This window comes from Gymnoscopelus braueri (genome assembly GCF_963280865.1).
Source record: "Gymnoscopelus braueri genome assembly, chromosome: 5".
In the NCBI taxonomy this organism is placed as follows: Eukaryota; Metazoa; Chordata; class Actinopteri; order Myctophiformes; family Myctophidae; genus Gymnoscopelus; species Gymnoscopelus braueri.
Window position 1 is genome coordinate 10140319 of NC_137606.1, and position 26829 is coordinate 10167147.

Sequence of the window (26829 nt, forward strand, 5' to 3'; positions counted from 1 at the left end):
TTTGAGTGACAATTAATCGTCAACTTAACTTTGTAATCGTGACAGCCCTACTTACAATAAAATACATATTGGTAAGTATACAAGAATCAGGCAGTTACCAAATAAATAAGTCCATTGCCGTACTGTGGTAAATGGTGCAGTATGCTATTTCCACTCTGCTTTCCAAGTCTGCCCACTAGTATCTACAACATCCAATAGGAAGGCATTGAGCTACAAGTAACAGATTAAAGATACCACCCGTGATCTTCACCTCTTGGCAGGGGGCTCATTGATCTAATCAGAAAAGCCGATGTTGGCCAATGACCAAGCAGTCAAACCAGATTTAAATCAGCATATGTTTTTCCAGTGGTGGAAAAAGTATCAATACTGCAAATTGCAATATAGAAATAGTCTGTTACAAGTAAAATTCCGGAATTCAAATGTACTTGAGTAAAAGTACAAAAGTATTGGCGTAAAATGTACTTTAAGGACCAAAAGTACTCATTATGCAGAATTTTTTGAAAATTTCAAGTTTTCAAATGTATAAAAATATTTTTAAAATAGCTTACAATGCGTCACATCGCAACGCATTGTGAGCTTGGCTATTTTCAAATGGCCGAATTGTGTGTAGGGCTGAAGTGGTTAATGTATGTTTTGTAATAATAATCAAAATCTACAAAGTAACTAAAGTTTTCAAATAATTGTAGTGGAGTAAAAGTACAATATTTGCCTCTGAGATGTAGTGGAGTAAAAGTATTAGAAATTGGAAATACTCAAGTAAAGTCCAAATACCTCAAAATTGTACTTAACACATTGAATGCCAAAAACGGTCCGGACCGTTTTTGAGGGTCCAAACGAGAAGTGCCGAAAACGGTCCGGACCGTTTTTGACCCAATTCTATTTTTATACATGTGGGCCACGTGGGGTGCTAAAACGAAACTTTGACATCACCCAAGGAGTTTCTGAGAAGAAGAGGCTGGATGTGGCTCCATGTCAAAAATCCTTCCGGTCGGCGTTTTCAATGTTATCTCCTTGACTAAAAGCTTAATATCTTCATTTCTTTTTAATGTGGTGGAAACGAGCCGTTTTCGATCGGCGATCACGCTGCAATGGAGGATCGCGTTGGAAATATTATTGTTCCAGGCGTTAGTCGGGACCCTCCGCCGTCTCGCACGCACGCTTTGTTTACATGCACTTCCGCGTCGGGGCTTCTCACAGCACGAAACGTATAACGCAAGTGGATGGAAGAAATGCAGGCACTCAACGTATAATATTTTAATAAACCTCTGGCACCCAATGTGTTAAGTACAGTACTTTCCACCACTGTGTTTTTTCGAATAATAATACAAGCACGGAAAGATCATTTAAAACAGAGACAAAGACAAATATAATGTATTATCACACTAATGTCACTTATGAGTGTGGGTCATTTATTTATATAAACTATTGTTATTCTATTAAATAAAACAATTATTACGTTGGCTGAAAAAATAAAAAAGTAAAATGAATAAGATGTCTTCACCAAAAGTAATGTATTGAAATGTCAGCACTAGCCTGGTTGGCGGGGAGAAAAGGAGCTGTAAGCAGCGAGATTAATCCGGATCATCGCTGCGCCGGTCGGTGTTTCCCACCAGGAAGCGAAATGTCATGTGCAGTGAAGTGCATCGGTGCCGAGCGCCATGTGCGGATCCCAGTAGACGTCAGGGATGTGAGAGAGGGATGAAGCTTCATAGCCACCGGCCCTCGGCCCTGTCCTCCCCCCCTGCAACTGTACCATCATCCTCCTCCCTTACCCCCTGTCCCGTCCCCCTGTCCCCCTGTCCCTCCTCCGTGTCTCACCTTCTTGTTCTCACTGGACGTCGACGGCCATGCCGTAGTCGGGGCTGCTGGAAAACTGGATTACACCATCTGCTTCCTGCTCTTCAAACACTGTGAGCTGTGATGGAGAGGGAGAGAGACGAGCTTGAGCAGCGAAGCAGCTGTCAGCTAAAAGCAGAGTTGGTGGTAGATGGGTACTATACGTAAACATGTGAGAGAGAGAAAGACCAAGCGAGAGAGAGAGAGAGACAGGGAGTGAGAGAGAGTGATGATGGGAATTGGACGAGTACTGGGAGAGAGATAAGGCTTGCATAGTTTATATCATCAAAGCTACGGGGGGGTTGATCATCATCAGTAGTTATGTATGCAAACTGTTGACTAGTAGGAGGTGTGATGTGAATGTCAATGTGGTTTGTGTGCAGTGCAGTAGCTCAAGCAGTTCATCAACTGGAAATACCGTGTTATTACGGGCTGTGCTTGGGATATACTGTAATAATACCGTTGCAAACAACGACTGTGTTAGATTACATCCTGGCTTGTTTTCATATTGAATTCGTGAGACTGGGTCTTGAAAGGATGTGCCATGGAGATCATTAGACAGACTTAATATATGTATTTATGTATTTATTTCAAGAATGTATGTCCTGTATGACTGAATTATAAGTGATGTTTCCCCTTTACCCACAGACACATGCCCATAGCAGGTTAGCAGTATTTAAAAAAAACACAATTTGTTTTCACATGCTCTGATGTTGTGCTATATTGTTTCTTGAGGTAGGCTGATAACAGTTATAATAGTCTGAACGGTCAACTCCTAGATTATGCAGCCAGTGCCAGGGGTTCCATCCCCACTGGGAATAGGGATACATTGTATACATTGTAGGTACAGTATAGACAACAGCACCTTGTTATTTCCTTTCTGCAGCCATGGAGCCGGAAGGTATAGGGTTTGCTGGGGACCAACGGACCAGTAGCGTCCTAGATTCTGCCCGTTGACAAAAACCACCCCTTTACTCCAGCCCTGTGCGTATAGAACCAGTGAAGATTTTAACACATACAACAGCAAAGCAATTTGGTTTATAAAAGACACAATCGATCCATCCCAATACTGCACTTCCCATAAAACACATAAGGGATCTAGTAAATGGCCTTTCTGGGTTCATGCTGTTTTTAGCCCCACTGGCGGAGGAGCTCTAGAAATGGCAGTGTCAGTCCCAACATCTTAAACTCCTGGCTGAATTTCCATATAATTTGTAGTGCTAGCAGAATTAACCCTACTGCTTTTGGTGACACCATGGCCTTTATTTTAGATGTTTAGATGTTTTAGGAGGATTTTGGAGTTCTGGGGAAAGGTTATATGGACTTAAACGGACCTAATGGAAATACAACTGCCACTGGACCCGTTTGTTCATCTTTTGAATGATGACTCTAAACCAGGGGTATTCAACTAGATTAGGCAGGGGGCCACAATAGTGAAATGAATTGAAGTCGGGGGCCACAAGGCCGTGCACAGAAATGAACAAAATGTTCATGGTTAACCGTTTCACCGTTTGTTGTGTGATAGGACACAACAATGGACATATATGTCCAATATGGTTAACTTTTTAGGGCCTGCTTAATACTGCATTCAATGCCTAACCCAGAGTATTAGAGGCAGGCTGGCAAGGTGAAGTGTTTACATGTTCGTATGAATGAAAGGTTTTTGGTTCAAGCACCCGGTTGATAAAAGCACAAGCTCTTATGATGTGTTTGACGTCAATGAAGGTGGAGTAGATGACAAAATCCAAGTGAATTATTTATTTGGTGTAAATGGACGACATCCACTCAAGACCCCGAAATAGATACAAATGGGGGGGTAATTAATTAAAGAGGTGGTGCCATGGTTTTGCACTTTTTCAGTTTTTCATGTGTCTAGGTTGATAGAACTTCATTAAGCCCCCTGGTGATGTTTTTATGGTGTTTTATGTCTTCTCTGACTATTTTGAGTTTCTTCCTCCTAGTATAACCATAATACCTGATGATTATGTTTTAGGGGGGGAAAAAATCACTGAAAATCACGGCACCCCATATTTAAAATATTCACGTCCAGTTACTATCTATCTGTGTGTGCTAGCTGTTCTCCCCCATTGCCAATGCATGCCGCTGGCAAAGCTGCCATTGTGTGAACATCAAAAACAATGGAGGCAGCAGATAACCGCCCGCTGTGTGTAAACACCCACCACGAGGTCCCCACTTACATCGCCTCACCATGCACACCTAGTACTGCCCTGAAGGCAGTGTTGATTTTGACATAATTTTTTGATTTAGTTTTAGTCATATTTTAGATTTTGTCTAAGAGACGTTTTAGATTTTGTCTAGTTTTAGTCGACTAAATATCATAAGATTATAGTCAACTAAATCTACAGTTGATTTAGTCGACTATAATGTATTTTGGCGGTGCCTTGATGGCGTCGTAATGGCTGATTTTACACTTGGTTGCATCCTGAAAATAGCCGAAAATTACAACGTGTCGTAGTGCGACGCGTTGTAAGCTTGTAGATCGGGCAATTTCCAGAGCGTAACACCTGAGCACAACTAAACATAAAATGACTTGTCTTTTAGTTCTACTGCATCTCTTCTCCACTAGTCCCTCCCTAACATTTTAGTCTAGTTTTAATTTCTTGACGAAATTGTCAATATATTTAGTCTTTTATTTAGTCATCATAGCTTAGTTTTTATTTTGTTTTTATTTCGTTTTCGTCAGTGAAAAAAGGCAGTCGACGAATATTTTTCGTCATAGTTTTAGTCGACGAAATCAACACTGCGCTGAAAGCTGCGAGGGCGACAGAGAGAACCAGGGACCCGGCCTGCAGGAGATTTTCATAGTCATATATTGCCTTCTAAGTCAAATATCAAGTACCAACTCGAGTATTAGTCGAGTTGGTATTGAGGTGTTATGTAGAAAAAGCTGGACAATAATTAACAATGTTGTGGTGTGTAGTCATCAAAACATACATAGGACATTTTATTACAGCTACAAAAGCATTGGCAATTTGATGCTCTTTTGTGTGAAAATAATAATGTGCCACCCTTATTAGCCTGCTTATAATTACATACAGCACCGCCACTAAATGATTGGAGACACATGAGGTATTCAATCAATAATTGCAGTGTGTAAAAACAGGGAACATGGCTTTGCTATGCATGCAAACAACCTAATCCAATAAGAGCAATAATGTTATTAACATTTTGAGTCAGCAAACAAGCGCACGTTGAGAGCTTGTAGATAAACTATTTTTGAAGTTAAAATTCAATTTGTGTGTACACTTGCTTGCTTGTTTATCGTTTAATTACAGTTAAATGTTCTTATATAAATGTAAGTTTAATAGACAATATATACTTATTTCTTTATCTATCCAAAAGTTATTTGTGATGATGTGTTTTATCAATGTGTTAACTTGTATGTTTTATTTTTGTTCATGTAATTTTGATACAAATGTGTAATAATTTACCAAAGCAGCTACCTTGATAGAATCAAAATCAGAATCTTAAAGGCTATAGGTACATTTCCTTTTAAATCAGCATGCATGTGCATCAGTTTAGAAACTGCTGGTGCACATACACGATGGGGCATGCACAACATCAAAGGACTCTTCATGTTTCATGTATTCCATGTTGGTTTTTATACATTATATGTATATTTTAAATATTAATGTTATACTATCATTCAAATCTTAGTCTTTGTCAAACATATGGGGGCCCACTTGCAATACGGCCGACCAGCGGGCCGGGAGAATCACACAGACACCGACGGACCTAAATGTATAGGATGAGGACTGACAAAGCCAGTTCTGTTTGGCTGTCCTACTCACAGGTAGTTTAATGAAGGTGTCTTTGGGTGGTCCGTCTACATACAGCTTGGCCTGGAAGAACCCCGGGAAGGAGGGCTGATGGCGGACAGACTTCCAATGGCCAGAACTCTGAAGTCTGAAACATATGATTAGAACATTATTATTATTATCATTATCACTTTATTCATATAAAAACTTGTTCCCCACCCTCTAATCGAGCCATAATTGTGATGGTGCTGCAGTAAAAGGCTTTGTTTTGATCTCATTATTTTTGCCATCATAGTAATTCTACATACAGTACTGTGTGAAGTGGGGCAAATATAGGCATGACTTTTTTTCTCTCGCTGTGCTATACTGGTGCACAACCTACAGTAGCCTCGTTCCCAGCCTTACTCATCTGCGAAGAGAAAAGCCTGGTCACGACCTAAGGCAGAGAGTGTCTATAGGGGCGGGACTTCCGTCGTACGTATATCCCCCGGAAATCATATTTTTCGACCAATCTCAACACTCGTTTCATTCACAGAAAATGTAAACAGATTTGTAAATCGTCAATGTCATTTCCTTGGGTGGTACTTCCGCCAAATTTCAGACACTCAACCGCCTAGATCTCACCCAGTGTGTGCACAACCAAGTATGAATGAAGTATGAACAGTTCTAAATCAGACACAGACGTGTGTGTATGAAAAACAAAACAAACACATGAGGTTAAATGAAGACTATGTGAGAGACGCGAACCTGTTCACAAAGCTTGGCTTCATATCCACACTGCGGATGATGAAGTTTCGGAGCGGTCGGTTGTTTAACTCAATATCTCCGACAAGACCTGGAGGGCAAGGAAAATCCACCTTTATTTCTCACAGGGATCTTTATGTACTGTTCATTGGTTTATTTTGTGGTAAATCGTGGGGAAAGAAAAATTACGTTATATATAATCACATCTACAAAGCCATCACTTTGAAGATCAATTTATACTGTACCTTTGCGTTGTTCATCAAGGAGCTTCCCATAATTTACTCTTCCGCAGTTCTCCACCAGTAGTCTCAGAGTTCTTTCTCCCTTCAATGGACAAAAACATTTTTGGTTGTTTTTTATGCATGGAGTATTCCTCCATCGAAAGCACAGGGAAACCAGAAAATACATGAACACAATTCTTTCTCCTGAAATGACTCAAAGAAAAGTCCTATAATATGCCTGCCTCTATGAATACGCTCTGTGAATTTGCTTTTCAGTAGCAGGTACGTACGGTGTGAACTTGGCTACTGGAATTTGCTTTGTTAGAATAAACATTTGTCTGTTATGTTGGTGTTAGATTCATATCTCGCCACCAAAATGTATTCATCAGCTTCCCCAGTGGGTTTCACATGCAGCATGGTGTTAAATATTAAAAGCTTGTATCCATTTGATCCACTTTAATCCAAGGCCAACTCACCTACAGACAAGGCCCAAAGGTAAATGCACAAAGGGCACATGAGCACACACATACAAATAAATACACCACACTTTATATCAGCGCGTGCGCACACACACGGCATGCAAACAGCCCCGAGGTGAAAAAGATGACAATATGTTGTTTTCTTTCGGGTCAGGTGTCACACAATTGCCCTATTTGGGTTCAAAAAGGTGACTGTAGCTGAAAAGTGACACTTTTGCATGTCTGTCTGACTCTCTCACACACACACACACACACACACACACACACACACACACACACACACACACACACACACACACACACACACACACACACACACACACACACACACACACACACACACACACAATGTAATGGATATTTTAGAATGCCAACCTGTTCTTCCATCATTTCTGTACTATCTAACTTTATTTGAACCAAGGAGGTTTAAACTCACAGCAGGGGTCTTTAGTCAACCACTCTGCACATAGTCTGGGAGGCATTGTGTCGGAGCTTGGACAGCAGGGGCGCGGCCACTGCGTTGTGATTCAAATCAACAGCCAATGAAGAAAAGGGGGCGGGATCCACATGCACTGGGTGTTGCATCTAAATAGGATCGACGGGAAGCAATTTCCCCTTGAGAAATTGCGGCCGCCATTGTTGTGTACTCGTCTCGTCGGACTTTTTAGACGAGTTGCACAGCTCTCAGACCGGTAAGAGGCGTGTCCGCTCAGATTCTGAGCGTAAGTTACATCCCGCCCACAAATACCAGGGCTCTGGCCCAGAAGTTCCTCGCCGAGCTGGCGAAAACTTCTGGGAACTCAGATTACTCTGCACATGAATGTGTTAAATCTAACTCAGCTACAGCTGTCAATCTAACAGCTGAGCTGAATCCTCCATGCTATTCTCTGTGTCAGCATATAATTTGTCCTGTGATACTATACATGGTCATTGCTATTTGTATTTGTGTACCTTATATGACCATTTAGAATATCATCTTTGGTAAATGTTCTACTATAAGAACTGTGTGAGATGGGTGTTTGGGAGGCTTCTGCCCCGAGGGGCTGTTGGTCAGGCCAGGAGGCCTGGCTAGACTGATCTGTGTATGCTGTTTGCTCTGCTGAAATCTTCCTAATAAATGGTCTAAAACTTCACCCGAATGGAATGTAATATTTATATAATAACACACACACACAGTACCTTCCCATCATGGAGTGGAAGCTCTGTTGTCTTATAATCCAGGACACCAACAAAATGCCTGTCCAGAAACACCTACAGTACACAATAGAATATAGCAATGTTGTTATGGGCACACTTGACCTTGTAAGAACTGTAAGAACACAGAGGAAGGCCAAAACAGACACATTTGAATGCAAATATTCTACGATAATCATCATAATTAACTGCAATACACATCAACAGAGTGACAGTGTCCCTTTAACACAGACATGCATATTAAAAGGGTGTGTTGGACTGAGCAGGAAAAACTAAATGGGAGGGTGACTTTAGATTCCTATCTATAAACCACAGGCTGTCAGTGAAACAGACAAACCATAATAATGACAGAGTGTTGGCCTGTCAAGATGTTAAGAAATCTATCACTCGCTCGGGTGGCGCAGTGGTAAAGTCCCTGCCCATCACCACGGAGGTTGTGGGTTCGAAATCCACCGCGGTGCATCCGGCTTTCTACACGAACACAACTGGCCCGTGTTCGGGGGAGGGCAGCCGGGCGGGGAGGGTGCTATTGGTCACTGCATGTACTCCTACGGGCTGCGGCGGCACCTGTCAGCAGGGAGTGCTGGGCGGGAGGAGTAGGACGAAGGCCCTACGTCCTCCTGGTGGGGGCTCCTCACTGGCAGGTGAGTCAGTAGGATACGACAGCAGTGACAATACAGAAATGTGTGTGGGGAGGAATTAATTGGCATAACAACTAAATTGGGTAAAACATGATTGTCTACTCTAAATTAAAAATAATAATAAAATGCTTAAGTTGTGTCATTGATTTAGTTAATCAGTCATTGTTACTGTCTATCACAATCAAGCTGTCTGATGTTATGCGTGTTGTAGCTCTTTCAACTTTTTCAGGACTAAATCTTATAAGGACAGCAAGATGACCCAAGCAGGGGAAATTCTGACAGCCTTCAGTACAACAATGGTCTATTTTAGAGTGTGGGCTTTGTGTAAGCCCTTTGGCTTTGTCTGTCAGGGTTTGTGTGTTTTGCTCTTGCTCTGTGCCTGTGAGGCATGTACCTGATGGGCGGTTCCAGAGAGCCATCAGTGTGATTCAGGACACCTGGCTTTGGTTGCTTCCCAAAGTTCAGCAGAAATGAAATTTTGCCAGTGGTGGAAAAAGTACTCCGATATTTTAAGTAAAAGTAGCAATACCACAATACAAAAATATTCTGTTACAAGTAAAAGGCCTGTGTTTAAAATGTTACTTGAGTTAAAATGTTACTTGAGTAAAAGTACAAAGGCATTATATTGGCATCAAAATATACTTAAAGTACCAAAAGTAAAAGTACTAAAATGTTTGAAAATAGCAGATCTACAAGCTCACAACGCGACGCATCTCAGAGGCAAATATTGTACTTTTACTCCACTGCTATTATTTGAAAACTTTAATTACTAGTTACTTTGCCGATATAAATCATCATATTATAAAACATACATTAACCACTTGAGCCCTATTTTATACATAGGCTATTTGAAAATAGCCGATCTATAAGCTCACAATGCGTCTCATCGCGAAGCGTTGTGAGCTTGTAGATCGGCTATTTTCAAAAAAAATCGTTATTTTTACTTGATGCCAATACTTTTGTACTTTTACTCAAGTAACATTTTGAACACAGGCTTTTTACTTGTGACAGAGTATTTTGACATTGCGGTATTGATACTTTTACTTAATTAAAGAATGTGAGTACTTTTTCCACCACTGGTTATTTATTGTTATACTATTTATCTTATTATAATGTATTGTTTAACAGTCGTTTTGTCTTTTACCAAAGCTCTATCTCTGATGTTGTTCCTGGAGTTGAGGAGTCCTCCCCTGGTGATGGTGGTCTCATACAGGGTGTAGCCATATGACTGGCCGTTGTTATTGTTGACAGGAAGATTCTCCATGTTCACTGGCCTCTCTGACTTCAAAGGCTACCGGGTAAACAAAGACAGTATATTAACCCATTAAGACCTGGAGGCTGGAACGCATCTGTGTCACTTTAGATTTCTTTGGCTATTCAAAAATAGCAGATCTACAAGCTCGTAGCGCGGCACCGAGTGCCGCGCTACAATGCAGTAAAGACATTCTGCAAAAATGCCATCTGATATGGTTGAAAATATTTGTACTTTGTACAAAGCACAGTAAGTATTTGTTGGTGAAAACAAAACTTTTTTTTGTTAAAAGGTTAAAGCACTATATTCTGATAGTAATCATTGCTATAGAGTGTTTGTTCAGTAACAGGAGTCTCCCTGTCTCTCCAGCTCTTTAATAAACAGAACATACATTTTCAGGTACAGTAGGTGACAATATTTCAGGCAATCAGGAGAGAGTACCCATTAATCAGCTTAATTTTTATAGTGTTCCAGTTCCAATTGTGCCTGCTCATTTCTTAGTGGCATCACTTCCAATTGCACGTTTAATCTGTATCCTGACTGAAATCACTATCCTGTTGGATCAAATTGGTGTCCCGACCTAAAAATGCATTTTCTGTTTAATAAAGATCTGGAGAGACATGGAGACTCCCGTTACTGAACAAACGATCTATAGCAATGCGTACTATCAGGATATAGAGCTATTTAACACTTATTTTAACCAAAGAAAATCACTTACCCTACCTTCAGTAAGTCAATGACAAAATGTGATATTCACAATTTGAAAAGTAAATACTACAGCAGTTTTTGAATGACCTCAGTGAGACGGTAGCCTCGATCTCCAGGCTTTTATTTTTTAATTTTGCAAAAAAATAAAAGCCTGGACCAGAGAGTCGATGTTCCGGGCATAGGAAGTGGGAGTCATCCTCAACCAACCAGAGTGAAGTGGGCGTCGCTCCAAATGTTATGCGGAGCTGGGCGGGGGTGACGGACAGATCGGTGAACCAATGGGATCAGGCGCATTCTCTCTCCGCTGATTTTAAACCCGCCCCTCTAGACAATAAATCAGACAAGCTAGGGCAGCCTAGTGAGACGGGTACAACGCGTACAACGGGTATGCATAACCGGGTGCATACATTTCCTAGGCACCAGCTCAGTGGCCTTGTGGTTTCAGTGTCCGCCCTGGGACTGGGAGGTCGGGGTAAGATCCCCGGGCCGGGTCATACCAAAGACCGTAATAATGGGACCCAATGCCTCCCTGCTTGGCACTCAGCATCAAGGGTTGGATTGGGGTAAAGTCCCTGTGACATACTAGCGTCATCAGGCTGCCTCGCGCTAAGGAAACAGGAGATAGGCTCCTGCCCTATGGGCAGGGTTGCCAGATCTGCTTTTTATCATTTCCCTGCAAGATTTTATTTGAAAATAGCCGATCTACAAGCTCACAACGCGACGCGTTGTGAGCTTGTAGATCTGCTATTTTCAAATAGCTGATGTATATGTTAAAGTGCTCATGTGGCCCATAGTTGCTTATTTTGGGCTGGTTTTCCTAGACCTGGTTGCTTGTTTCTCTCACAGAATCTGGCAACACTGCCTATGGGCCTCAGGGCTCGAAAAGGCTTACTTACTTATACATTTCCAGGTGCAAGTTTCCAACATGCATCATTCCCGAGAAGAATTGGCCGGTCTAGTGCCAATTAATTCCTCCCTCTGTTTGCCACTGCTGCTGTACCCTACTGGCTCACCTGCCAGTAGGATACCTCTACTGTATATGCACAAGCAAGTATAAATCTGGCTGGATATTCAAACAAAGTGGTCTTGGAGAGCAATACACTTGGAGAGTTTATTCTATTCAGCAACATTCTGTCTGAATGCCCTTGGGATGTACATTATACACTCTTCAGAACAATAAACAATTCCTGCTATGAAACAATTAGCCACCTACACACATACAGAAAAGCAAACTAAGCTAAGCTCACATTCGCTCTGTAGCCACTGAAGAATGCCTGGTCGGGGGAAAAGATTGTTTTTGCGAACGGAAGCAAATTATTGCAATGGGGAGTAAATAATTTATGTTGCAAGCTACTGACTGACCTGCTACAGTACATCTGTCTTGAACGTAAACGACGTGCATATCTGAGCTAGGATATCAAACAGGACATACTGACCTACCCGCGATTTATCAGACCATTCATTGGGTGTTATCAGGACATACTGACCTACCGACCGAGATGACTTAAATAAAGTTACGTTTCGGTTTTGGTTTCGGACCACAACAGAGGCGCACAGTCTGCGCGCAGTTCTGCCGTGCCGAACGTCGCAACGTTCGGCACGGCTATACGGGTAGGTCAGTATGTCCTGATAACACCCAATGAATGGTCTGATAAATCGCGGGTAGGTCAGTATGTTGCCTACTTTGCCCATTCAATGGTCTGATAAAACGTGATAATGTCCCATTCAATGCATTGATAGCATCCGAATCTGGAAGAGCAGGTCCCTGTGCCAGATGCATGCTTTGCATCTACTAGACATGGGAGTTTATCTGCTATTTTTGAATAGCCTGCCAAATTGTAAAATAATGCTTTTTTAGCTCAAATCAAGAAGTGACACAGATGCGTTCCAGGTCTTAACACATTGATTGCCAAGATCGCATATATGCGTTCTTTCAAATCCATCGCTTGATTGCCTGTGATCACGCTGTCCTGTGAATTTTTCATCATCAGTTTCGTTGTCTGTTTACATCACACTCACCGGGTTCCGGATTCATGACGCAGATTCCGTTTCTCGGAGGCCTTTTTAAGGCATTTTAGGCGAGAATACGGTATAAAAAACTAATGGAGAGCTCTAGTTCTATTTTCTTTAGTCTGGATGACGAACAGCCATCGTCGTCGTGTATCACATCGAACTGAAGCCCGATCGCCGATCTGCGAAAACGTCACATCCGGATATGACGTATGGACTGTTTGAGCCTGTTTGGGGGGGGTCGAGCAAGTGAGCGAGTGATCGAGGTGTCGATATGCTGCTCTCTGCTGGTCGATCTGTCGTATGTGTTTAAAACCGCAGCCAGACAAACTATTTGAATGAAAAATTACAAAATATGTACATATACCATCAATTGACCATATTAACACAACAGCTATTTTGCTCTTAGGTCACCCCCACCCTCCCAGAAAATGACGTAAAAGCAAAATGGCAGCCATGTGAATATGGTCAGTACAGTCTGGCTGTAGCTGACCTTGTCAGTGAAGTGCAGGCAGTCCCACAGGGACAAGTGTTGCAGAATGACAACAGGAGGGTAGGCTCTCCTTTCCTGGACAGAAGGAAGCTCAGGAAGAGGCTCAACTAAAACACAAGGAGAGAAATAAGAGGATATCCAGTAGTTAGGTAAGAGTAGAGCTGTCACGATTGTCACGATTACACATTTAAGTTGACGATTAATTGTCACTCAAGTAATTGCGATTAACGATTTCATTGTGTGTTTGGCATTGAACTTTGGAACATATGAAGCCTTTTAGGCTTCGTAATAAATGGGCAGGGCAGATATATGACAAATAACTGAAATATACAAATAAATCATTGACATATTCAAACATTTTAAACATGTAAAAAAAAAGCAGAAATAGCAGATCTACAAGCTTACAACGCGTCACAAAGTGACGCGTTGTAAGCTTGTAGATCTGCTATTTCAGTTTTTTTTATATTAGAAAATATGTGAACATTTTTCAAAATGGAAACGATTATAACGATTATTAAACGCAAACATAATTGCGATTATCTCAAATAAGACGATTATGTAATAATTGTGACAGGCCTAAGTAAGAGTTCATGTACAGTGAGTCGGTCGATATTGTAAAATCAACCCCGACAGTGTAAAGCAGGCCCGACATGAAGCAGAGGTCCTGCTTCGCCTTAAGGTTGTTTTATTTCCAATAATGGAAGGCTCAGCTGTACATTGTTGTTCTCCTTGTTATATTGCTACTTATGCACTAAGTCAATAATTTGACACATCATATTGATTTTAAAATTATTCTATTAGCTACCGAGATTCTGCTTCCATGGCAACGTAAAAAAGAGACAGAGCAGCGGTGTGCTACTGAGATATTATAATAATTATAGAGCTAGTGGGTTAACTTGATACACAGACACAACAATAATGGGTTAACTTGATACACAGACACAACAATGGTCTGTCTGTCTGTCCGTTTTATCAGATCATTGAATGGGCGAAGTAGGCGACATACTGACCTACCCGCGATTTATCAGACCATTCACTGGGTGTTATCAGGACATACTGACCTACCCGGAGGCGGAGCTGTCCCCACAACATGATTTCATGATTCTGTGGCTATCGGTGCATAACTCGGACGGCGCTGAGTAGGCTCAAGCAAACTGGAGCCACGAGGGGCACCGTTGCGAACGTTGCGACGTTCGGCACGGCAGAACTGAGCGCAGACTGTGCGCCTCTGTCGTGGTCCGAAACTTAACTTTATTTAAGTCATCTCCGTCGGTAGGTCAGTATGTCCTGAAAACACCCAATGAAGGGTCTGATAAATCGCGGGTAGGTCAGTATGTCGCCTACTTCGCCCATTCAATGGTCTGATAAAACGTGATAATGTCCCATTCAATGCATTGATAGCATCTGAATCTGGAAGAGCAGGTCCCTGTGCCAGAAAAATATTCATGATCTAAACATGAGGAATAAATTAGCAAAGAGAAACAGCATGCTTACAAGTTCTTCCCTTCACAACAATAAACATAAACATGCATGTACACATTGAAATGTAGAGAGAGAATGGTACAAAGAGTGAGGAAATGTAGAAAGAGAGAGACAGCTCTTTGACTAAACAAACATCTAAATAAAAAAAATAAAAAAATAGTGGTGTAAAGTAACTAAGTACATTTACTCAAGTACTGTACTTAAGTTCAATTTTGAGGTATTTTTACTTTACTGGAGTATTTCCAATTGTCAGTACTTTTACTTCTACTCCACTACATCTCAGAGGCAAATATTGTACTTTTACTCCACTACAATTATTTGAAAACTTTAGTTACTAGTTACTTTGTAGATTTTGATTATTATTATAGCCGATCTACAAGCTCACAATGTGTAGCGATGCGACGCATTGTGAGCTTGTAGATCTGCAATTTTCTATACATTTGAAAACTTTCAAATGTATAAATGTATCCTGAGGGGTAGAGCAGGTCATCCAATGATCCATGGGTCGGCGGTTCGAATCCCAGCTCCTCCTTTCCACATGTTTAAGTGTCCTTGGGCAAGACACTGAACCCTACATTGCCTCCAATGATTCGGTCGGTGCTAGCTTGCCACCATTGGTGTGTGAATGTGGGAAAAGTGGGGACGCTGGCGTCAACTGTTCGCCGCTCCACCTCCCAATGTCCCCCCCCCCCCCCCTGTATGAATGAATGAACCATTGTAAAGCGCTTTGAGTAAGTTTGAGTACTTAGAAAAGCGCCATAAAAATGCAATTCATTATTATTATTATTATAACTTGTGAAATGGGACATTCTGCACAATGAGTATTTTCTACTTTTGGTACTTTAAGTACATTTTGATACCAATACTTTTGCACTTTTACTAAAGTAAATGTTTAATTCCGGACTTTACTTGTAACTGAGTATTTCTACATTGCAGTATTGATACTTTTACTTAAGTAAAACATTTGAGTACTTTTTCCACCACTGATAAAAACACATTAAAGTCCTCGTCTCATGCCCACCTCCCCATGTTAGACACAAAGTAAGGGTAGAGGTTGAGGAGGGGCGGGGAAAGGATGATGGGTTTAAACAGAGAAACATGGGATAGAAGAGAAGAGAGGGGGAAAAAAACTCTGTACTTCTCAATTTAAAAAAGAAAAGAAAATGATAAAATTACTAAATTGATCGATTTTCTCAGCATAAGCACAAAACATACAAAAGCACTTGGTATTCCCATTGTTGACCTTAGCACCACCACACTGGGCCTGCAAACCGGTCAAAAGCAATCATAAACACATCTCTCAAAACCACAAAATTGTGTTAATTAACAGTGTTTGCCCGTGCCTTCTGGGCCTGTTTCAACAGTGTTAAAGCAGAGCTGCCAAGTCTCACCCTTTGAGAGTGAGAGTCATGCAATTTAACCTTCTCACACGCCTCACGCCACACTTGCCATTTCACGTGCTTTTTTCCCCCTCTCACAGCAAAAAAGACATGTGGAAAACGGAACGCTCGTCCTAAAACACACTGCCCCTTTTTTTTCGGACCGTGGCCGCCGGATTAGACCCGGGGCGAGGGTGTTTTAGGACCACGGTTCCATTTGGAGAGATGCGCTGCACGATGGGATGGACTAGAGAGAAGGACCTGCCTTTTTGCTTGCTATTGTTTGATGGCAAAACAATCATGACTGATACACATGAAATGGTTCAGAATTGAATGAGTACGGCTATAGTTAAATGTGAACTCTTTCTGCTATAAATGTGCATCCCTGCGTTCTGTGCACCCGTCGACTGCAACGTTTCCTTTTTGCCACACATCTACACTTCATGGAGTACATTTGTTTGTACCGAATTAACCGAAATAACCAAATTAAAGTAATAGAAACTTTAATTTGGAAATGTCTCTATTTACAACCCGCACATCTATATAAACGTTCAGATTTCAAATATAAAGTGCTTAACCCACGGCCATGGATGTAACAAGTTAAAACATGTCCCTAAAGAGTTGCCGTTCATGCAGAACGACATGGAGCTGGTTGCTTGTTTCTCTCAAAGAATCTGGCAACACCGAGGACTAGCTTCACGTCGTTCTGCATGAACGGCAGCTCATAGGGGACATTCAGTGCATGTGTGAGTGTCAGTACACTGCATAATGAGGATTAGTGGGAAAAAAATAACTGCTGCTAAAATAGGCGATTTTTGTTTATCCGCATTACTCCATTATGCCAGTGGAAGGGGTCTCCACAATGGATAACAGGGGCTTCTATGAAAAAAGGTCAACTGCCCCTGGTATGTTGGTGAGTGATTAGCGACACATCAAAGCAAATACATAAAATGACTGGAACTCTCCTTTAAGTAAAAAATGTGAGTACTTTTTCCACCACTGGTTGTCTGCACCCTCCCCAGGAAAACTCTGGGCGTTACCGTGTTCATTGCTCAAGGGGAATAAATTGTGGTGAAAGGAATGTTAAGAATTATTTTCTTTTTTTGAACAATAACTAAAGTGAAAAAACACATCACACTTTCAAATTGACCATCTGTTATTTTCAGGGATCGTTCTACAAGGTACATGTTGTCAGCAGCATCAACAATATTGGCTGACACCTTGCCCTCAAACGGCCTTAATATAAATCAACTAAAGCATGTTTGAATGGAATAATAATTCACAATAGAAGCAGCACTTCAATAATTACATAGTTGATGTTGTTTTTGTTCAATGACGCACATTATACAGTATGGCAATATCTCACTTAAAACATCTTTGTAATAAATCACCAATGACAATACAGCAATTATACAATAGATGCAGTCTAGAATGGTCAGGCTAAATACAAAATACACACTGCTGTAGCTACATAAACCACCATTGGTTGTAGTTACAGACTGTAATTTTGTTGTGAACTTGTTGTGATGTTTGTCGTGTCCATTGCTGTTAGTAAAGCTACTTTAAAATACATCAGAATTACCTTAATAAAGACACCTTCACCAATAGAAAGTCAGCACTGTAGACTACTGCTCCAAAAATAAATATTATATGGATGCATTTTAGCAGCTTTACAATTTACATACAGTTTAATACATTTTATAAACATTATTTATTGTATTGTTTTTTTGTGTCATTATGGTTATTATTGGTTATTGTCCAAAACACAATGCAAGCCCTTTGTTTTGAAATGTAAATAATGCTAGCAGGCCTGGAATTTCGTAATTTTAGGGGCAAGGCCACTTGGCCTTTGGTGTTGTCCATTTTTTGAGGGCAGGAAGGCCATCAAATATAAAACACGATTTTAGTCCATTGAAATAATTAATTTAATTTAATAATTAATCCTTAATTTAAAGGATGCTCAGCCCTGCACCAATCAAAGTTACTGGATTGGTTTAAAGATGGGGACTCAGGGGAGTTAAGAATTCAGAATCGTAACAAAAGACACTGGTGTCTACATGACAAGAAAGACACACTGGTGTCTACATATTGACAATAAAGAGACACTGGTGTCTACATGACAAGAAAGACAAACTGGGGTCTACATATTGACAATAGAGACACTGGTGTCTACATATTGACAATAAAGAGACACTGGTGTCTACATATTGACATAAAGAGACACTGGTGTCTACATATGAGGGGCACAAGGCCAAGCTGAGGGGCAATGACGGCCATGGCCTTCGTGGCCTCCCTGAAATTCCTGCCCTCGCTAGTATTATCATTATCCACGAGACAGTGTCATTGTAGAAATACAAGAAATACTAAAACAATCCTAAAGTCCAAAATCCTAAACTGTAACATTTCTATTAGCTATTTTAGGAGTCATGTGTCATCATTGAACAAAAAACATTCATCTAAGGATCTAAATTCATGCCGAATTATGCAAATACACTGCTCTATATATCGCAATGCCACAGGGACGGGAGTGACTCACACTATGCATATGAACTCAGAGCCAAACAATGGTAAGAAATCAAACTGATCTGATTAGAGAATTAGGTCATGTGTGTGCGGATGCCGAGCTGAAAGCAGAGCTTTTGCTCCAGCTATTTCTTTCTTAGTTTATGTGTCTCTTATTCGGGTCGTTGTTTTGTTCAGCAGACAAATGAATCACTCGCAGCCAGCCTTCAAATGACCTTCTTTTTGCTGTAATGGTGGGCAAATTGTTACTCTGCTGTCAAGCATTCGTTCCCTCCCTGCAAAACACTAGGCTTCTCCACCCCTGGCCACAAAGCACTGGGGAGCTCTACGCCCAACACACACAGACTAGTGAGAAGTTGAGTAAAACACTGCCTTGACGTATTATCATTCCATATCTCCCTTACTCTAACCCCAACGTTAACCATACTCTTATGAAACTGCAGTAATATTGGGGACACCTATTTTGTGTCAAAACTGGCGTAAAAATTGCTTATTTATTGGGTAATATGCAGACACATTTGTGCTATTACATCATACTGTAACTATCATGCCAGGCATAGTGAAACCAGTGGTGGAAAAAGTACTCAAATGTTTTACTTAAGTAAAAGTATCAATACTGCAACGTAGAAATACTGTGTTACAAGTAAAAGTCCGGAATTCAAAATTTACTTGAGTAAAAGTACAAAAGTATTGGTATCAAAATGTACATAAAGTACCAAAAGTAAAAGTAAATATATATATATTTTCAATAGCAGATCTACAAGCTCACAACGCGTTGCGATGCGACACGTTGTGAGCTTGTAGATCGGCTATTTTCAAATAGCCTAGGTATAATTTATGTTTTATAATGTAATAATGTATATCTGCAAAGTAACTAGTAACTAAAGTTTTCAAATAATTGTAGTGGAGTAAAAGTACAATATTTGCCTCTGAGATGTAGTGGAGTAGAAGTAAAAGTATAGACAATTGGAAATACTCCAGTAAAGTAAAAGTACCTCAACATTGTACTCGAGTAAATGTACTTAGTTACTTTACCACTGGTCCCCAGTAAATTGGTTTGATGTCTAAAATGTTCCCCAAAATGTGGCCAGCACACGCAGACACACAGACACAGACATTTATATTTAAAGTCAATCTTACATCTTGGCCAAAATAGGTACTTAAGGAGCCCTTACTAAAGCAGGTGCCTCCAGAAAAGGAGAGGAAGGGAGGATAGGAGGAGGGAGACAAAGACAGAGAGAGGAGGAGAATTTTTAAAAACACATTCTCATTGAAGACTCATTGAAGAGACAGAAACTCCTCCACATTATGCATGAGTGAATAACATCTAAAATCTACTCTGACTCATGCATTTACCAGTGAGGGATATTTCATTTTCAAACATGTTTGGGGTAACGTCTACCCTGGCCTTTGTGAGCACCCCATACAGTTTTTTAGGGCGCTTGATTCAGTATTTAAATATTCAATATTCATTGTACACGCCCCCTTCCTATACAAACCCATTGTAACTTCAAACTCCGCGTAGATGAACCATGATAGATTCATTGAAAACACACGTCCTTGGTTCTGGTGACTAACAGTGTTCTAATGTGAGAGGGGGGCGTGTTAAAAATAAATCAAAATAAATTAAATGAAAAAAGTAATAGAAAAAACCCTGCCCCAAGGACAATATATAAGTCACCAGAACCAAGGACAGGTGTTTCCGATGAATTGGTTGAAAATTGGTTAAAATTAAGTTTGAACTTACTATGGGTTTGCATAGGAAGGGGGCGTGTCTGATATAATGAATATCAAATATATAAATACAGAATCAAGCAACTTAAAAACTGTCTGGGGTGATGACAACAAAAGACAGAGTAGACGAGAAGACCCTCGTCTGAAAAAAATTACAATTGACTTCTCCTGACTCTCTGTCCTGTCCCACTACTGTTCTGCCACTAAATCTCTATCTGCCACTTCTTTGCATTTTCTTCTTTGCCTCCATAAAAGGAGAGGTGAGGATAGAAAGTGAGAGACAAAGACAGAGAGAGGAAGAGACAGGGGAGGAGAGTGAGAGAGAGAGAGAGAGAGCAGGTTGTGCGGTAGTTCTAGTGTAATATGGACACAGCAAGACACAGTGAACTATGATAATTAGGGCTGTCACGATTACACATTTAAGTTGACGATTAATTGTCACTCATATAATTGCGATTTACGATTTAATTGTGTGTTTGGCATCAAACATTGGAACATTAAGAAGCCTTTGAGGCTTCCAAATAAAAAATTGCACAGCACAGATATGACAAATAACTGAAATATACAGAGAAATTATTGACATATTTGATCATTTTATACATGTACAAAAAGAAAGCTGAAATAGTTGATCTACAAGCTTACAACGCGTCACAAAGTGACGCATTGTAAGCTTGTAGATCAGCTATTTCTGCTTTTTTTTATATTTGAAAATGTGTGAAAATATTTCAACATGGATACGATTATGACGATTATGCAATAATAATTGTGATTATCTCAAATAATTGCGATTAGATGATGATGTAATAATTGTGACAGGACTAATGATAGTATAAAGTTGAATCTGTTTCAATATTGAATATTGATTGATTGATTGATTGATTGATTGAATACTTGATTAATTAACAAGTTTGAAAACAGTAGGCTGTAAAGGTCAATTTAATTTAAAAATTCACCCAAAACGATCTTTACACTCATTTAGAGCTAAATGAACACCATGAGGATTTTACTGCGCAGGTAATAGAGGGGGGGGGGGGTGGCGGAGAGAGAGAGAGAGAGAGAGAGAGGAACGTACGGGGCTCCTCACAGTGACAGACACTCACCGCAGAAGCGGCTGAATACATTCCTCAGAAGATGATACTTGGTGGTGTAATCCCCAGCCTCGGATAATGGAGCATCGTAATCTGAAAGATAATGCGCTATATCAGAACAGCAGGCATGGAGGGGGGAGCCGAGAGAGAGAGAGAGACAGAGAGAGGCGGGTGGGGACTAGGTAGAAAGTCATATGTACTGTATATAGTACAATTTTGAGGTATTTGCACTTTACTTGAGTAGATTTTGATTGTTATTACAAAACACACATTACCCACCTCAGCCCCTATATACATTCGAGAGAGAGAGAGAGAGAGAGAGAGAGAGAGAGAGAGAGAGAGAGAGAGAGAGAGAGAGAGAGAGAGAAAGAGAGAGAGAGAGAGAGAGGTACTAGGTGTGAGCTGGGTGGTGGTGGTGTTGTGGTGGCCGGTGGGGCGTCTCCTCTCTGTGGCAGATGAAAAAAAAACGTTTGTTTCAGTGAACGAATGATTTCGTTCACGGCAATGATTGGTTCAAATGATCCGTTCACGTTTTCGTTCAGTAGCGCTATTATCTAGTGTAAAACACCATCGCGGGAGCGTTATTATTGCATCGCGCGTACAGCCCGCCCTCCCGTCCTGTGTACGGGGGGAGGGGACGGGGGGCATGAACGATAGCGTGAACGTAACAGTTTCAGAAAATGAACGAGCTCGTTCACGTTCACGGCAATGAACTAGTTCTTTTTAAAGAATCAATCATGAACGACACATCACTACCACCCATCACACACGTCTCGAGACAGCATCAGCGGGGTGGGAATCGTCTCAGAGAGTGGTGGAAAAGGTACTCACATTTTTTTACTTAAGTAAAAGTATCAAGACCGCGATGAAGAAATACTCTGTTGCAAGTAAAAGGCCCATGTTCAAAATGTTACTTGAGTAAAAGTACAAAAGTATTGTCATCAAAATGAAATTAAAGTACCAAAAGTAAATGTACTAAACTGTTTGAAAATAGCAGATCTACAATGCGATGCGACACGTTGTGAGCTTGTAGATCGGCTATTTTCAAACTGCCTATGTATAATATAGGGCTAAAGTGGTTAATGTATGTTTTATAATGTAATTATTTATATCTGCAAAGTAACTACCGGTAGTAAGTTACTGCCTCTGAGATGTAATGGAGTAGAAGTAAAAGTATTGCAAATTGGAAATACTCCAGTTAAGTAAAAAAAAAAAAAAAAAAATCAAACTTGTACTTAAGTACAGTACTTGAGTAAATGTACTTAGTTACTTTCCACCACTTGTTTCAGATCACCTCACACGTTTATTTTTTTTGGGGGGGGGGCATGAAGACACGTTGAAGGACAGAGGTTGGCTGTTCCCCCGCTGACGGCGAGCACTTGGAGGGGGTCCCCGTCCCCCCTTCTCTTTGGTGGAATGAGGTCATTACAATGTTAAGCACCCTTGAGGAGGGATATAAAACCCATTGTACCAGCTTGCATTTACATTTCCCATGCATTTTATTAGGTAATGAATTCATTATCATGCACTCAGTATTCAAATTTGACAGCTCAGCCTAAGGTCAGGACATAAAGGAGAGACAGCACCATCTACTGACCCTAAGAAGAATATTCCCTTTATACACAATGGTGGGAAAAGTAGGCTACTACATTTATTTACTTAAGTAAAAGTATCAATGCTGCGATATAAAAATACTCTGTTACAAGTAAAAGTCCGGAATTCAAAATGTACTTGAGTGAAAGTACAAAAGTATTGGTATCAAAAAATGTACTTAAAGTACCCAAAAGTTGAAAGTACACAAATATGTCCCATTTCACATCGCGACGCATTGTGAGCTTGTAGATCAGCTATTTTAAAATGGCCAAAATGTATATAGGGCTGAAGTGGGTAATGTATGTTTTGAAATAATAATCACAATCTCAAAATCTCAAATTATTTTTGTTCCGTTGTTCCCCACAGAAGCACAGATTGGTTAAAAATGTTCGCTTTAAAAACATCAAAGATTTGCACAAATCTTTCACGGTTGTTAACGCTATGAGCTTGTATATCTGCCATTTTTGAATAGCCAAAGAAATCTTAAAATTATACAGATGCGTTCCTGGTCTTAATGGATTAAATCCCTGCTGTGTGGACTCATGCTCCACAGTCTTTATGAATCATTCATTTTTGCCTACTCAATGAGAACATACTTTACATTATGTCAGAAGGGACCACTCAATGTACGGTAACATGACAAGTACCTTAGAAAATCATTATTATTTGTGTCTAGCATGAGTGTGGCCCTTTGGGATAAGCTTAACCTCTACTTGTCAGTTAGTGCCATAATGTGTTAGTGCTAAAACCATTCTCTTGTGAGTCCACGATCACATTTTAATGAGCATACACACATACATACCATAGCTGGTTATCATTGCTTTGGGAGCTGGAGTTCCGATGGCAAATGCTCCATTCATGAAGCCAAAGTTTGTCCCTCCATGGAACATGTACAGGTTGATCGACATGTCCATTCTCAGAATCTGTGTCACCACGGCAACCATGTCTGTCAAAAAAGAGGAGAAGGATACAGTGTTCATTTTGTTGACCAAGACTAGGACTAAAAAACGAATATTTTGATATTTAGTTGACTAAAACTAGACTAAGACTAAACAAGGTCAGATGACTAAAATAGGAAAACTAAAAGGTGTGTTATTCAAAAGACTAAATCAGAATTTACTGTAAAAATGAACACTGGAAGGACACAAAGTATAACCACCCAATGTGATATAGTAGTTATACTGCCGAGATAACAGTTCTGACCAACAGCATGAAATAAGAACTAACAGGCTACATTTTTAGACCTGTGAATAATAATAAAACAAAAATCCATCTGGTATGGATTGTATGTATGTATGTATACTTTGTGAAAAATTCAAATGAAAAATAAAATATTCAAAAAAAAAAAAAAAAAAAAAAAAAAAAAAAAAAAAAAAAAAAAAAAAAAAAAAAAAAAAAAATCCATCTGGTATGAGCCACAACAAGCTAGAAACCTTGTTTAAAATCAGCCTATTACCCTCAATCTTCCTTCACTTGGAATGTGGCATGACCTCTGCTTCACATTATATTACAGGTCCCTATAATTCATTACAGGGTAAACCTTACTTCCATATAAAAATGGCCACGTCTCCCACCAGAAAGTAGTAACCCGTAGTTTGCAGGGATGCGGTGGCGCAACATAATTAAGTATTTAAATTGGACTGACATTAATAATCAGAATCAAGGGCATGAGGTATAGTGAATAACAATTCGGGGTGGGGGGGGGGGGGGGGTTGGGGGTGACTCAACTGGATTAACCCATTCAATCCCGGAACACATCTGTGTCATTTTAGACTTTAGCTATAACCATTATTTTATACTTTGGGCTATTCAAAAATAGTAGATATACAAGCTCATAGCGCGGCACCAAGATCTGCAAGCTATGAGCTTGCAGATCTGCTATTCTTTTTTTTTATCGTGAAAATTTGTTCTGGGGGGGTCCCTGGAACTCAATATTTTGAGATGGGGGTCCGCGGCCAAATACATATAATTTTGGGTGGTCCTTGACATGAAAAAGTTTGAGCACCACTGATATTTTAGCAACGTTTTTCAGAAAACTGTTAGGATTTAGAAGACATTTGTAGATGCGTTCCCGGATTGAATGGGTTAAATTCTTCTGCATGGCACTAACCACTACACCTTTCAAATCTGGGTAGAAGCGCGTCCATTTTTACCACTGAACTAATAGAGCACGCCTGTTTGCTCAGGGGACGAAAATAGCCGTTCTACAAGCTCACAACATGCCACGTTGCAATGTGTTGTGAGCTTGTAGATCTGTTATTTTCTCTGAATGTTCACCAATTTTCGCAGAATGTTTGCCTAATGTGACATGCCTAGAGTGTGCAGTGCAGTCTACAGAGCAGCAGATATGTCAAAGCTATATGGCAATTGCCTGTAAATCCAAAAGTTAATTTCCTAGCTGCCTGCAACACATCTCGAGGTGTGATCTCTCTGTCAGTTTGTCAAAGCCGCACACGCGCGCGCACACACACACGCACACACACACACACACACACACACACACACCCCCACACACACACAAACACACACACACACACACACACACACAAAATACAAAAGGGAAGTAAAACATGGATGGGCTCTGGGAATGACAAGAGCAGCCTGAGGCTTTGGGTGTGTTTGAACGTCGGTGTGTTTGAATCCTCACAATAATAATAGTACACTGCATGACAGGCATTCATTTTCACATTAAATACATATCCACATGTTCAGTGATTTATATAACAATCCATTCTAGGCCTGAAAATATCCTGCAAACCCATAAAGAAGAAGACAGTGATTGGTGCCATAAGGGCTCTAACACAAACAACATGGACCAATAATGCAAAAACATACAGACACACAGGATCATCTTTGATCCTAGCCCAACCAGTAACCAGTGGTGTAAAGTAACTAAGTACATGTACTCAAGTACTGTACTTAGTTACTTATTAGTACAATTTTGAGGTATTTGTTCTAATTTTCAGTACTTTTACTTCTACTCCACTACATCTCAGAGGCGAATATTGTACTTTTACTCCCACTACAATTATTTGAAAACTAGTTACTAGTTACTTTGCAATTATCGATTATTCCATTATAAAACATACATTAACCACTTTAGCCCTATTTTATACATTGGCTATTTGAAAATAGCCGATCTACAAGCTCACTGGGAGCTTGTAGGTCTGCTATTTTCAAACATTTTAGTACTTTTACTTTTGGTACTTTAACTCTTTCAGTGCCAAGAGTATTTTCATAAAGTACTCCCCCAGTGCCAGCAATTTGCGTTTTTTTAAATTTTTTGATTTTGTAATTTTTCATTCAAATAAATGATCTGATTGGGTTTTTAAACCCATAATACAGTTCTACCAGTAGAGAGCAACAAATCGACACATTGATGATCTCGCTGGCTCACTCGCCCCCTCCCAAACAGGCTCACGTCATATCCGGTCATAACCGGATGTTGACATTTTTGACAATCGTTGATCGGGCTAAATTACGATGTGATACACGACTACGATGACTGATCGTCACCCAGACCAAAGAGAGTAGACATGGACCTCTCCGTTTGTTTTTTATACCGTGTGAAAAACCGTGACTTTCCCTATTCTGGCCGAAAATGATCGCGGGAAAAAAAAAGAGAACCGGAAACGGAATCTGCGTCATGAAACCGGAACCCAATGAGTCTGAA

At 40.3% G+C, this 26829-nt stretch overlaps 1 protein-coding gene across 2 annotated transcripts in view; it reads right to left on the reverse strand.

Moving 5' to 3' along the window:
* Nucleotides 1–26829, reverse strand: part of LOC308085069 (beta-galactosidase-1-like protein 2) — a 75197-nt gene that overhangs the window by 32826 nt on the left and 15542 nt on the right. The window contains exons 10-19 of one of the 2 annotated variants that reach the window (XM_080428115.1): nucleotides 23959–24102; nucleotides 21576–21656; nucleotides 13358–13464; nucleotides 10039–10185; nucleotides 8239–8310; nucleotides 6605–6683; nucleotides 6363–6450; nucleotides 5649–5763; nucleotides 2702–2818; nucleotides 1819–1915 (exon numbers count right to left, since the gene is read on the reverse strand). In XM_080428115.1, the coding sequence (XP_080284241.1) occupies nucleotides 1829–1915; nucleotides 2702–2818; nucleotides 5649–5763; nucleotides 6363–6450; nucleotides 6605–6683; nucleotides 8239–8310; nucleotides 10039–10185; nucleotides 13358–13464; nucleotides 21576–21656; nucleotides 23959–24102 (1037 nt within the window). In that variant the 3' untranslated portion in view covers nucleotides 1819–1828. Of the gene's footprint in view, nucleotides 1–1797; nucleotides 1916–2701; nucleotides 2819–5648; nucleotides 5764–6362; nucleotides 6451–6604; nucleotides 6684–8238; nucleotides 8311–10038; nucleotides 10186–13357; nucleotides 13465–21575; nucleotides 21657–23958; nucleotides 24103–26829 lie in introns of those variants that run through there. The other variant, XM_080428114.1, reaches the window with a different exon arrangement.